The sequence below is a fragment of the Pogona vitticeps genome, chromosome 7 (assembly GCF_051106095.1).
Source record: "Pogona vitticeps strain Pit_001003342236 chromosome 7, PviZW2.1, whole genome shotgun sequence".
Taxonomy (NCBI): domain Eukaryota; kingdom Metazoa; phylum Chordata; class Lepidosauria; order Squamata; family Agamidae; genus Pogona; species Pogona vitticeps.
Genome location: NC_135789.1, coordinates 17,576,902 through 17,589,587, shown reverse-complemented (window position 1 = coordinate 17,589,587; position 12,686 = coordinate 17,576,902). Strand labels below are relative to the sequence as shown.

The window sequence follows — 12,686 nt, the reverse complement described above, 5'->3', positions numbered from 1 at the left end:
CAAATCGTTTGGGAGAGGATGAAGAACGCACGAGATCTTTAGTTATCGCAAGGGGTGGCCGGAGACCGCCTTGGACTTTTTTAAGGGAAAAGGCAGCTTATAAATATTTTAAATCAATAATAAATTAATTAAATAAACAGCCTCTACACCGACAGTAAAAGCACTCCACTGGAAATTTGTCGTTAGTCGGTGGTGATGGGGTTAGGTTGGGTTTTAATGAATGTTTTCTCGTTAACAATTTTGAGGGCATAGTCTAAACTGAGATTTGTGTGGCTGGGGGAAGGGAGGAAGCATTTAAAAACAAAAGCAAAACCTCCCTTGTAAAGCAGAGCGTTTAACTCTACTGGATGTGTGTTCTGTTATTTTGAGCAATAGATTGTCTTTTTAAAAAAAATTTTTTTTTTAAAGGGGAGTTAAATATATAATTTAAAAAAAAAAAAACAAACATAGTCCACAACTTTGAATAGGGTGTATCCAAAGTCTGTGGTACCTCAAGGGTTAAAAAAACCACCATGATGCCTTGGTATTGGTATTTAAGCTCAGTCAGGGTCCATTCTTGAGGCTTGGACAGTCAACTTTTAAAGCGTGTAAAAAAACCTGTCAAAGGTGAGTACTGGCTGGTCTCAAGCCAATTTCACAAATACGGCCCAACCTGTCGGCTCTTTCTGCACGCTCTCCACCACGCACTTCCGAGCCACGCTTTTCTGCTCCCCGTGGCCATCTGGGACCCCATCGGGGCAAGAGGCGAAGCTCCGAGCCATGTGTGTACCCCCAACGAGATCAACCGGGGTCGGAGAAGGCTTGCACCTTCACCTCTCAAAGCCCGCACAAGGGCTCATCTCTTGGCCACAGAAGAGCGCATACGTGCACGCTTGCAACTCCACACAGGTTGGGCTGGATTGTGAAGGAAACGCCATCCAGGCGCGCTGGACAGCAAGGTCCACGATGGGTGACCCTCTCTGCCACGGGATGGCGCAGTTGCGAGAAGTACCACTTGCCGTTCTTCCCTCCCGCACCTTTTTGGGGGATAGCCGGAAAGGGCGCAACGAGCTGTCTTCCTCCTGAGTCTCTCTTCTGCCCCCTCCCCGTCCTGCCTTCCTTCTCCTTGTTCTCAGATTCCCCATTCCCACTTGGACAGAAAGGGGTTTCTGCGCCCACGCAGCCTCCAGTTGGCGTTGTAGAAGGGTGAGTGAGCAGATGGCACCACCGGGAAACCCCCTGGTCCTGAAGTCCAGTGGAAATAGCTGTGTTTATATATATTTTTTAAAAAAAAACTGGTTCCGGAGTTTCCTGTTTTTAATTATAACTACTTCGCTCAACTACCGGGTGTCTGTAGGCTCAGGATAACAAAAGCAAAAGGGTAGGTGGGTTGGGGTCTCACTCTGCAGTGGGTTTCTGAGGATTTTAGTCATGCGTCGTGTCAAGGGTCCAGTACTTGAACCACGTAGATTTTCTCCTCCATTATAAGGATGAGGCGGCATACTTATAATTATAGAAGTAGCTAAATCAAGGGCCATAATACCGTAGAAAGAATGGTGTTATTCCCTGCTCAACTGCAGTCATATTCTTGTTAGAGATAGAAATTTCTACACTCTTTGTGCCCCAGTGCCAGCCTGGAGCTTTCTTTCTGAACAGGAAGCTAAGCCAAGCTCGGCCTAGCCTTAACCTCAAGGTCTTCCTGTTTAGGCCTTTCTCCCAGGTGAGCCACATTTAGAGATGGGGAAGATCCCTGTCTCTCAGGTGGAACTCTCAGAATGGAAAATTATGGGATTTATAGTCCAAGAACAATGATGACCCATACCTAGGAGGTTTCTCCTCTTACGTCATAACAACATGGTTGAATCCCGTACGACAAGAGATTCATGAAATTAATGCTACACAGCTAGGGTGTGGGATTTACATCTGGCCACCAGTCCATCTCAGAAATTTCCAGTGTGAACCAATTGTGTCCCACTCTGACGGAGCAGGATTGCTCGTTCGCTTTAAATGGCTTTCAAATATGACGAAGGGCCATTAAAAGAAGTAGCCGCCGATAAAGCCCTTGGTCCCAAGTGGAGTTATTCTGAGGTTGTTGAGAGGCCCTCAGTGGTAAGGAGGAAATCTCTGGTAGGAGTAGTCAGTTCCTGGAGATGTTCTGATCAGTCCATAAAAGGCTTTAACCACCAGCCAGCAACCTGCTTTGGGCCAGGAAGTAGTTGAAAAAATAGGTCAGAATCCCACCCAAGACATCCCGCAAGTTAACGAAACATCCTCCGAAATCTAGGTGGATGGATTGAGGTCTCTGGATCATTTTTCTCATGGAAAAGTCCTGTGGCAATCCCATTGCACTGGGTCCAATGTCAGCCTGCCCTTACCCCAGAGCCCGTTAGGGGCCGAGAAAGATCCGGGAAGTGAGAGAGAGAGAGAGAGAGAGAGAGAGCGCGCCTTGGGATTCAGAAGGCTCTCAAGAAACCCACCACGAGTTGGACCCCAACCCTGACAGTGCCGAGTTAAAACTCTAATGCTTTCGTAAGAAAGTCTATAAAAGTTAGCCGTTGTGGAAGGTAGGTAAAAACAGCAACCAGACTACCGGGACTCTGGAAAGATTTGTGTTTTATGTACAGCGCAAGGGATTTATTTATTATTTATTTATTTTCAGTTGTGATTTCCTTTCTTTTGAATTTTTTTTCCCCTCTTTATTTATTCCTCAGTTGATCCGGCGGCTTGATTTTCTTTTCTGGCCTCTTGTTTTGCTTTCCTCGCTTGTCATTTCGGTTCAAATTACATGCTCTTTATTTTTGGAGCGGCTGGTGGGACGGATTGAAAAGCTTTCAATCCCAGGCAGAGACAAAGAGAGCCGTTGTAAATTTTATTCACCCGGATCGTTCAAGAACCCTGAGAGGATTTTATTCTGGCCAGACGCCTCTTGAGATTTGACGCTGGAGGAAGTGACATGGCATAAACGGGAGCAGCAAATTGCCGGCGATTAACAAGGTGCTGGTTGCGTGCCCGGCCATGCACCTGTTCATGCAACTGGCACAAGACCAGACATGCACCCCAACACGTCATTCATCTGTACGATTTCTGTGATCTCGCAGCCCGTAGAATAAAATACCAACAGGATTCTATCCAGTTCTTAATTCTTATTTCTTAGAGACAGTGTAGTAGGATGGACAAGTGAAAGCTTTTGATACGGAATTCCATCTCCCACACCCTAAAATAAGAGAAATGGCTATCAGGTCAATCCCTCTGAGCCTAAGAAGGGCTCTAGAATTGATTTGGAGGAATTAAAAAAGAATTCCTTCCATGGGCTGGATTTCTGTTCAATATTGGTAAAGTTACTTTAACATCTCTCTCCTCTTCGGTTTTAGCAAGACTAAAGCAGGAACAGCCAAAACGTTCTTAGGTGTCTCAGCCATAACCTACCATCTCCTGTGACTAGAGTTCGTTTAGCTGAGGAGATGTCGTCGGTCTTTCCCAGTTTAACTTTTCAGTCCCTTTTCAGAACGTTCACCAGATCCCGAAATTCGAGGGGAACTCTGTGCCAGCTTTTCACAGCAAGAATTTGAGCAAGCTAAGCCAGTAGAGTGGTTTTCCTCCACCCTTATTCCTGGTCCTTTTTGGTCTTCCTTGAGATATCCAGTGTGGTGTAGTGGACAGAGTGCCAGACATGGCTTGGGTTCGAATTCTCCTGGAAACTCCCTGGAGGAGTGAAACTGGTAGAACCATTCCTTAAATATCTCAGCTTGAAAGCCCTCTTTGGCTTGTTGTAAGCCAGTTCTGGCTTGATGCCATATTACTATGATTATTTTAATAACAACAATAATAATGACGGAGCCACCCTGTCCTTTTCAGCTTTCCTTTAGGGAGAGAGAACAGACTTTTGAATTTGTCCACCTGGAGACAGCCCGTTAAAATCAAATAAAATGGATTACCTTTATGGGAGGTAACATTCAAGAGTCATTTTTGAACATTTTTAGAGGGTGATCACATTTAGACCCTGATGTCCAAAAATCTGTTGTAAGCTCCATGTTGCCCATAACTTGATGGTGCTGCTTTGCTTATACAGTGGTGCCTCGCTTAGCGATGTTAATTCATGCAGAAAAAAATCACTGCTAAGCGAAAATAAAAAGCCCGTAGAAACGCATTAAAACGTGATTAATGCGTTCCTATGAGCTTAAAACTCACCTTTAAATGAAGATCCTCCATAGCGCCGCCATTTTCAGTGCCTCTAAAGCGAGGAATCTGTGCCTGAAAACAGCGGGCTGCCATTTTGAAACCACCAATCAGCTGGCCGAAAATGTGGGCTTTGCGATGGTCGCTTCCCTGCGATCATCGCAAAGTGAAATTTCCTCATAGGGAACATCGCAAAGCGATCGCTTTTGCGATTGCAAAAACAGCATCGCTAAGCGATTTCATCACTATACGGAGCGATCGCTATGCAAGGCACCACTGTATTTAATTTCTATTCCAGTAGGCCTCTAGTTTTTTTAACCCCCTGCTTAGATATCATACGTTGGTTTTATTCCCCACCAGGCGTAGATCAGCACTCACAACGGTAGATGTCTCATAAAGAACTATGCAGAACAAAATAATATTTGTTTATTTGAAATATTTTTGGCCCGCCTGCCTCATTAGAAAGGACCCAAGGCGGCTGTCATCATTAAAAGATTATATTTGAAGCGCACAGCAGTGAGTATACAAATACTGCAAAGGACAAATACCACGATAAAATGGGAAAGGAAATAAATACTGAAAACGCATTCAAAGCAACAAAGCACGACAGTCCATTTAAAAACCCCACTCGGGCAGCTAGTCACACAGGGAAAGCTTACCTGGAGAGAAAGGTCTTGGCCTGGTTGCAGAAAGACAGCCCAGATAGGGCCAGGCTGGCCTCCAGTGGCAGGAAGTTCCAGAGTCTCAAGGAGTAGCCATAGAGAAGGCCCCTCTCTTACGTGTCTCTACCAAACATACCTATGAAGGTGGTGGGACTGAGAGAAAGTCCTCCCCTGATGTATATAATAATATAAATTATGAATTAAAATTAAAATGGTCCGGAATATTATTGAAGAATTACACTGATGTAAATGTTGTGGTAAATCAGTGGTTCTTAACCTTTGTTACTCGGATGCTTTTGAACTGCAACTCCCAGAAACCCCCATCAGGACAGCTGATGGTGAAGGCTTCTGGGAGTTGCAGTCCAAAACTCCTGAGTAACCCAAGGTTAAGAACCAGTGGTCTAAACCACAGGCCTGCTAATTGGATTCATGGTCCTAGGCCAGCCATCCTTTCAAGACTGGGGATTTTAAAAAGACCTGTAAAATCCGTATTCGCAAGCACTTCTGTCCTTCTCTTTTCAACACCCCCACGGTTTCCAAACCAGCCCCCAAGCGTAATATGGGTAGTCACCACTGGGTAGGGGGAAAAACCACCGCTCGCCCAACGTCATCGTTGGTCTTTGGGTTTGCTTTGTAAAATGTGCGTTGCCGTTTTCCTCTTCAGTTGTTCCTGTTGCTTCTGTGTTCCGTTCCTTTTAAAAGAAGCGTTTTTATTCCCTTCTACCCCCCCCGTTATTTTCAATTTTTATCTTCTGAAACCAAGTTTTTGTACGTTTTGTTTTAGATTCCTTCGTTATCATTTTTTCCTTTTTTTTTCTTTTACCTTTCCCATCTTTTGTTTTCATCCCCACCCCACCCCTCCGTCCTCCCCCCTTCCCTCTTCTGTCCTTCCTTCCCCATCCTGACTCCCTCGGACTTCCCCTGCCACTCCCCCCCATAGAACCGTCCGCCCCCCCTCAAGACGTAAAGTGCGTCAGCACCAAGTCCACGGCCATTCTGGTAAGTTGGCAGCCGCCTCCGGCCGAAAGCCAAAATGGCGTCTTGGAAGGTTATAGCATCCGCTACCGAGCGTTGGATGCTGACGACACCGAACCCAAAGAGGTGACTGGCATCCCCCCGGAGACCAATCAGATCCTTCTGGAACCGCTGGAGAAATGGACCGAGTACCGCATCACGGTGGTGGCACGCACGATGGTGGGGCCAGGCCCTGAAAGCTCGCCGGTCATCGTCCGTACTGACGAGGACGGTAATTAGACTTTTTGTTCTCCTTCCGTTTTCATCTTTCATATAATTTCTTGAGCTTCTAATCGTGGACACGTAACCATGGGCTCAAGCGACAGGAAGCCACGTTTACGCTGAACATCAGAAAAAACTTCCTAACTGTTAGAGCAGTATGACAACGGATTCCAAGAGATTCAAGAGAAAATCGTACTCCCCCCTCTGTCGGATCTGCTTTGATGTGGATTCCTGCCTTGAGTAGGGGGTGGGACTTGATGGCCTTACAACCCACCCACCCCTTCCAAGTCAATTATTCTATGATTGTATATGGTGGAAAGGGTCTCTGAGGCCAAGCCCCTGCTCAAGGCAGAAAGCCGACCCAAAAACTGATCAGCCAGGTGGTGGTCTAAATTTCTCTTGAAGGTCTCCAGCATGGGAGCGCTCACCACCCCTCGATGTCATGGGTCCCATTGTCGTACTGCTTTAACAGCCGAGATGTTTTTCCTGATGGTTCAGCCAAAATCTGGCTTCCAGCAGCTTGAACCCATTCTTGCATATTCTGTGCTCGGGGATTATGGAGATCAGATCCTGCCCCAACCGTTTAAGTCTTTGAAGAGCACTATCCTGTATCCCCCTCCATCTTCTTTTCTCAAGGCTAAACAGGCCCATTTTTTTCCAGTCCCCTTGATCACCCTTGTTCCCTTCCTCTCAACTTGCTCCGGTTTGATGAGGCTGGACTGTTAAATTTGAGTGGACGGTTCTCTATGAAGATGCCAAGACAGAGGGCCTCTCACACTTAAAGGATAACCTGATGCCCACATTCATGTTCTGTGTTGCGCAGAAATTAAACAGGTCCCCTCTCGCACCGCATTTCTTGAGTGCGGTGTCCTGTGGCAAGCTCCAAATTTCCCTACAGCGGCATCTCATTAATTCCCCTCCAATAGTTACTTGGGAAGTTACTCACTTGTTCCGGAAGGAATCTGTCTTTCGGTAGAAGATAACCGCTTCCCATTTCCGATCCTCTCAGAACAGAACCGTTACATAGATATACATGTGCTGCTTGAAAGTTTCTGAGGGAAAGAACCCGGGGAAGCCGGTAACATCACCACCCCTTTTACCCAAGTCTGTGCAGGCCGGATCCATTTTCCAGTCCATGGTTCTGAGAACTGTCAGCTTCCCATTAACCCCAGACAGGCTACGATGCCTCCTTCGTTCATTTCACTTATGCCATGATTTACAATTAGTATCAGTCTGTCTTTGCGAGTTAAAATTTCTCAGCTGTATCCTAGTGATGATTTTTTTTTAAAAAAAGTGCTTGCTCGCCTTTGCGGACGGTCTCTATTCAAGCTGAATCGCATCCCCACCTTTTTCTCTCCTCTTCTGCTTCTTCCCTCCTCTCCCCCCCCCCCCCGTTTTTCCCTTCGCTCCTTGTTGTTTGTTTCCAGTGCCCAGCGCTCCGCCTCGCAAGGTGGAAGTGGAGGTTCTCAATTCCACGGCCATCCAGGTGTTCTGGCGGTCGCCGGTCCAGAACCGGCAACACGGGCAGATCCGGGGCTACCAAGTCCATTATGTGCGCATGGAGAACGGAGAGGCAAACGGCTTGCCCCAGATCAAGGACGTGATGCTGGCGGACGCGCAGGTGAGCAAGAAGTGCCTTTATCTCTAAGCCCCTTCTCTGCTGTTATTGAGGACTGGCACAACTTAAATCAAATTGGATTCTGCTAGGTGCGTGCCTTCTTTTTCCAACATGGGGCTTCTCCTGCCCCTCCCCCCCTTACTTCCTCAGGTGGTCGAATTTTGCAGCATTTGTCGGGGAATTGGTACATTTTGTTGAATTTTTTTCTCATGGAAAGTCCTGTGGCGATTGCCTGGTGTCTGATTCTGTGGGGTTTTGTTCCAGTGGGAGGGTGTACACACACACACACACAAACGGCATTGCAAAATTCGGACAGACCACTGTCAGCAAAATTCGGAAAGGGCGCCTGCCGCCGTGGAGTTAAATTTCCCCACATTGGCGTAGCCTTGGAACAGACGGCTGCTGAGACTGCAAACCGGGTCACTTTCTTGTCCATCCGTAGACGCCGTGCATTCCTGTGCAACTTGGAAGCTGGTGAGGAGAGCAGGGCGTGTCTTTATGGGTCTTCAAATCTCCCCAGATTTTGGGGGAAGAGGGTTTTTTCTGAGCTGCCCGGTCTTTATGTGGGAGAACCGTGAGTGTGTGAGCCAAATGCTCTTTACGTGTTCAGGTCCTGGATGCCTGGAAGGTTCAGGATTGTGCTTTTGGGGATTCCTCTATATATAGTTTATTAACACGCCCGACTAATGGAGGTCAGTTCAAACACTTTGCTTCATCCCGTTTCAACTGGAAAACCTTTTTCTGGGGGGAAAACTTTTCTAGGGGGGGAAAAGTTTGTTCTTAACAGGGACTCGAATTCGGGACTGGGTACGAAGAACTTGAACTTGGAACCAAAGGCTTACCAACATTCCTAGTAGTTGCATTATTCCATTTTTTCTATAGAAGAGATTTTGCCTTTTGATTTCCCCCCCCCCCAGAAGTGGGAGCCATTTAAAGTTATTGGGGCCCCACATCTTTCAGAGATGGAGACCCCTTTTTAAAAAGAGTGAAAGAAATCATCTGCCACTCCAGGCCACATCTGAGCTGTTCAGCTTGTAGGCACCCATTCGCACCGATGTGCCTTTGCCATCAGGCGAACAGTGGCATGATCTCCCGGGTGCCTTTTTCAGTGCCTGCCAACGGTGTTACCTGTCACTGAACCGGTGGCGCAGGACGGTATGGTCCGTCTCACGAGGGTGCCCGGAACCTCCCGTTCCTCCTCCTTGAGTTAGAATCGGGAAGGGCACTTTTGGTTAAGTTTGCAATTTGTGTCCCCCCCCCCCCGAAATTTGCTTTTTTTTGTTTTCGCCTTGGGAAGCTTTGGAGAAAAACGTTTGGCACACACGCACCCCGTGTGTGTTTTTGTTGCCTCTTCAAGCCACCAGGGAAACTCCCGTCCGCGGAAGCCAAGACGTTCTCCTAACCGTGCCGCTTCGTGGGTTTCCTTCCCGTTCTTCCCAGAAGCCCCCGGGGGGCTTCTGGGAGAGAGAGAGACGTTTCGCGACCGGACCGCCACCCCTCCATGCTTCCTCTTTCCATCTCATCCTTTTCTCTCTCCTTTCTTTCGTTCTTCTCTGCCTGCCTTCTGTGGGTCAGTGGGAAACAGATGATACCGCAGAATACGTAAGTATGACTCTCCCATCCTGGTGACCTTTCCCCCCCCCCAACGTCCTTCCCCCTTGCCTTGGTGATGATAGGGAAGCTCTTGTTGTATTCTTTTCCTTTCCTTTATATTTATTTATCCATTCCCCCTTCCAATCTCTCCTGCCCTGCTCAGCTGGGTTTGTGCCTCTTTTTGGTTCCTCTCTGTACCGTTGGTTGTGCTGTGATTTCTGTGCATCCCTCAAGCGGGGAGGGCTATGCACGGATCCTGTGATATCCTTTGGGGAGCATTGGGACGGCCCTGTGTTTTGGCCCCGAGCCAGCAGTAACTCCTCCAGTTGGATCCGCATTGCACCTCCAGGTCCATCCATGGGCTTTGTCCACCCAAACGCCGTCAAAGTCAAGACCCATGAGTTGGAAAACCAAGCACCTTTTTTTTGCACTGCTGATGTGAAAAATTTGGAGGCTTTTGGGGAGCCTAAATAAGAGGGGGTGTACCTTCCAAATCTCTGGCCCCTTGCTTCAAGCTTTTCTGCACGAAGCACCTTCCACATGGCTTCTCTTTCCCCCACCCCCACCCCCAAACAGAATGAAAGAAGAACAGAAGGTGGAAGCGATTTGTACCCAAGATCCTAAAGGATCTGGAAATTCCCTTTGCTTTCCTTGGCATGGAATCCGGCCATTCTGCTCCCTCCTGGGTTCTCCAACAGATCAGTGCAGATCCCACCGGTTCTGGTCATTGCTTTGTGACTTGCTCAACTGGTTTGAACTGGTTTCTGTGAGTTCGAGGCAGCTGTCCTCAGTGTCCTCCCCTCCTGAGGGGTTTAACTATGACTCCCATCATCCCTCACACTCTTAGCTGATTAAGAACTGCAGCTGCAAGGTGCTGAGTTTAAAAAAAAAACAGGGATGTTTCAAGGCAGAGGAGGCTCACCATAACGACAGGTGAAACCCATGTGTAATAATAATCTTGGAATGGCAGAGCGGGAAGGGATCCTAAAGGTCATCAAGTCCAGCCCCTGCCAAGTGAGGGAATCAAGCTCATGACCTCTGGCTGTGCAGCCACAGACCTAAGCCACTGAGGGTGCGGAAAGAGGGCCCATCATCATCATCTTCAAAATAAAATTAGCGAGAGGAGGGAAAGGATAATAAAATGGAGGAGACGCTTTAATCCGTTTGAAGCTGGCAAGTTTTTCCCCCACCCTAGAGACTTTGGGTCCTTTGAGGAATCTGGGTGAACATTTTTGACGCAGAGCGTTTTTGAGATACGACACAAACGTCAGATGGCAGGCTCCATCCGCCTCCATCCGCTGCGTGCTTGGCATCGTGCACGGTGTGGCGTGTGTTCTGTAGTGAAAATGTACCGTTTTCCTTCCTTTTCCTCCCTTCTGCTGCCTCCCGGTTTTAGTTGATTTTCCTCTCTCAGTGATTGCTTTGTGTTGCATTTCTGCATGCGGTGCGGTCCTCGTGGCGATCTTTGCCCCCCCCCCAGTTCTGGCTTTGAAATGGAAACAGGAAACATGCATCACGGCTGAAATCCTCTCGCGTGGCTGGGGGAATGGCCTAACATTTGGCCCCCGAGTCGCAGGAAGTTAAGAAATCTCCGTCACTGTGATCGGTTTCATGCCTAGTCACACAACGGGGCATCTGGCAGGCAACGTCCGCGGAGCTTCCTTGCCGTACAGAAATTCGCAAGTAAAAGGTTATGCCGTTGGCCTCCCGCCGTGACAGGATCTCAGCCCCTCCTCACCCTCCGTGTGGTCATTGTCTGCATTGCAATCCTCGCCACGTTGACATCTTGTCTGGTTTTGGATTCTCGCCCACAGGAAATGGTCATCTCGGGGCTGCAGCCCGAGACTGCCTACTCCATCACGGTGGCCGCTTATACCATGAAAGGCGACGGTGCCCGAAGCAAACCGAAGCTGGTGGTGACCAAGGGGGCAGGTGAGTGCCCTTCTCTCCCGGTGTCCCTCCCTTTCGTGGCGGGTTGCCCTTCTGCTGAAGCCGGGAACACACCGTGTCCTTCAGACCTGCAGCTGAAGCACTCACAATGCAGGAGGTTGGTCCTATAAACAGGTTGCCCTCATAGGGAGAGCCCCAAACAGAGACGTCCCCACCCGTGGGATATTTTCCCTCGGTCCCCCCCCCCATTGGAAAGATTTACTGCAGTGGTGGTTCTTCTGTGGTTTTGATTCCTTCCGCTCGGTTCTTGTTTCACGACCTCCGGATGCATGGATACATCCATCACTGAGAGTGGGTTCGCCGACACAGATATCCTGAGCCTCAAACTCCGTTTCAGCATATCAGGCAGGATGTTTAATTATTCTCTTTTTCCTTTCACATTCGGTGGAGGTGGTGAGTGAGGATGGCTGTCTCTGGAGCCCAAGTTGAGTTTCAAGAAAGGGTTCAAATAGCCGGCCTGTTCTGCAGCAGCAAAGTCTTTTGGTTTTTTTTTTTAAGCATGAGATTGAGACTCTGTTACCTTGCCCTCATTGCCAGAAGCCTCTTTGCCCACTGGCAGGGGGATCACATGGATGACAACCCCTGGAGATCCTCAGAATGTCTGGAGAGCTGTTTTTGCCATCCACTCATGACAGAGGTCTTCACAGAGTGTTAAGTTCGGACTAAAAGCTAGCGCTTTGGCTCTCCTTGGGAAATTAGATTTCAGGGAAACAGCTCCTCCAGTCCTCAGCCCTTGCCACGTACACCTCCGGCAGAGGTGTGGAAGCCGGTGGGTCTCCAGATTCTTGCTGGAACACATGTCCCGTCGTCCCTCGCCATGGGCTGCGGCCAATGAAAGGTGCAGCTGAGCCACATTGCCATTTTTGGAGTACAGGGTGTGGTGTGTTGCTTCCCCTCTGGGTGTACTGTGTGGACTAAAACTCCCATCAGCCACAGCCAGTGTAGGTGATGTAGGGGACTGACAAGACTTGCCATCCAGCAAATACCTCTAGAGCCATGATGGTCTTTCTTCTCTATGTCTCACTTCCAAATTCATCTTTTCTCCCAAACTCTGCTTAGCTCTGGTCCCTGTTTCCTTATATTTTTTTTGTTTATAAAAACCCTGGTTTTCAGGGTTCTCCCACCCCCAGTCACACTCCCCTTTCCGCCTGCCGTTTTTGCTGTGCAGCGCATAAAGCACTCAAAGAAAAGGTCTTTCTGTGATTCTGCAAAAATGCTATTTATATCACTTCCAATATATAAATAGAGCCTTTTTTTAAAAGGAAAGAAAGAAAGAAAATTATGTTCCAAATTGGGGTTTTTAAATAAATCATGAGCTGCCTGATCAAAATAGTGATTGCACTGGGATTTAATTTCAAATACGAAAATGCAGAAGAGAATGCAGAAAGGGGGGGAAAAGACTGCAACGTTGAGTGCTCTTGTATCAACCAATCAAACCAACTGAGAGACAGAATTTCTGAATGCAGTGAATT

General features: G+C 48.0%; 1 protein-coding gene across 1 annotated transcript in view; it reads left to right on the top strand.

The window, feature by feature from the left end:
* Positions 1–12,686, top strand: part of PTPRS (protein tyrosine phosphatase receptor type S) — a 203,668-nt gene that overhangs the window by 141,929 nt on the left and 49,053 nt on the right. Inside the window, exons 13-16 of the mRNA XM_078378875.1 lie at positions 5,758–6,063; positions 7,481–7,674; positions 9,247–9,273; positions 11,079–11,196. Coding sequence (XP_078235001.1) covers positions 5,758–6,063; positions 7,481–7,674; positions 9,247–9,273; positions 11,079–11,196 — 645 coding nt within the window. The remainder of the gene's footprint in view (positions 1–5,757; positions 6,064–7,480; positions 7,675–9,246; positions 9,274–11,078; positions 11,197–12,686) is intronic.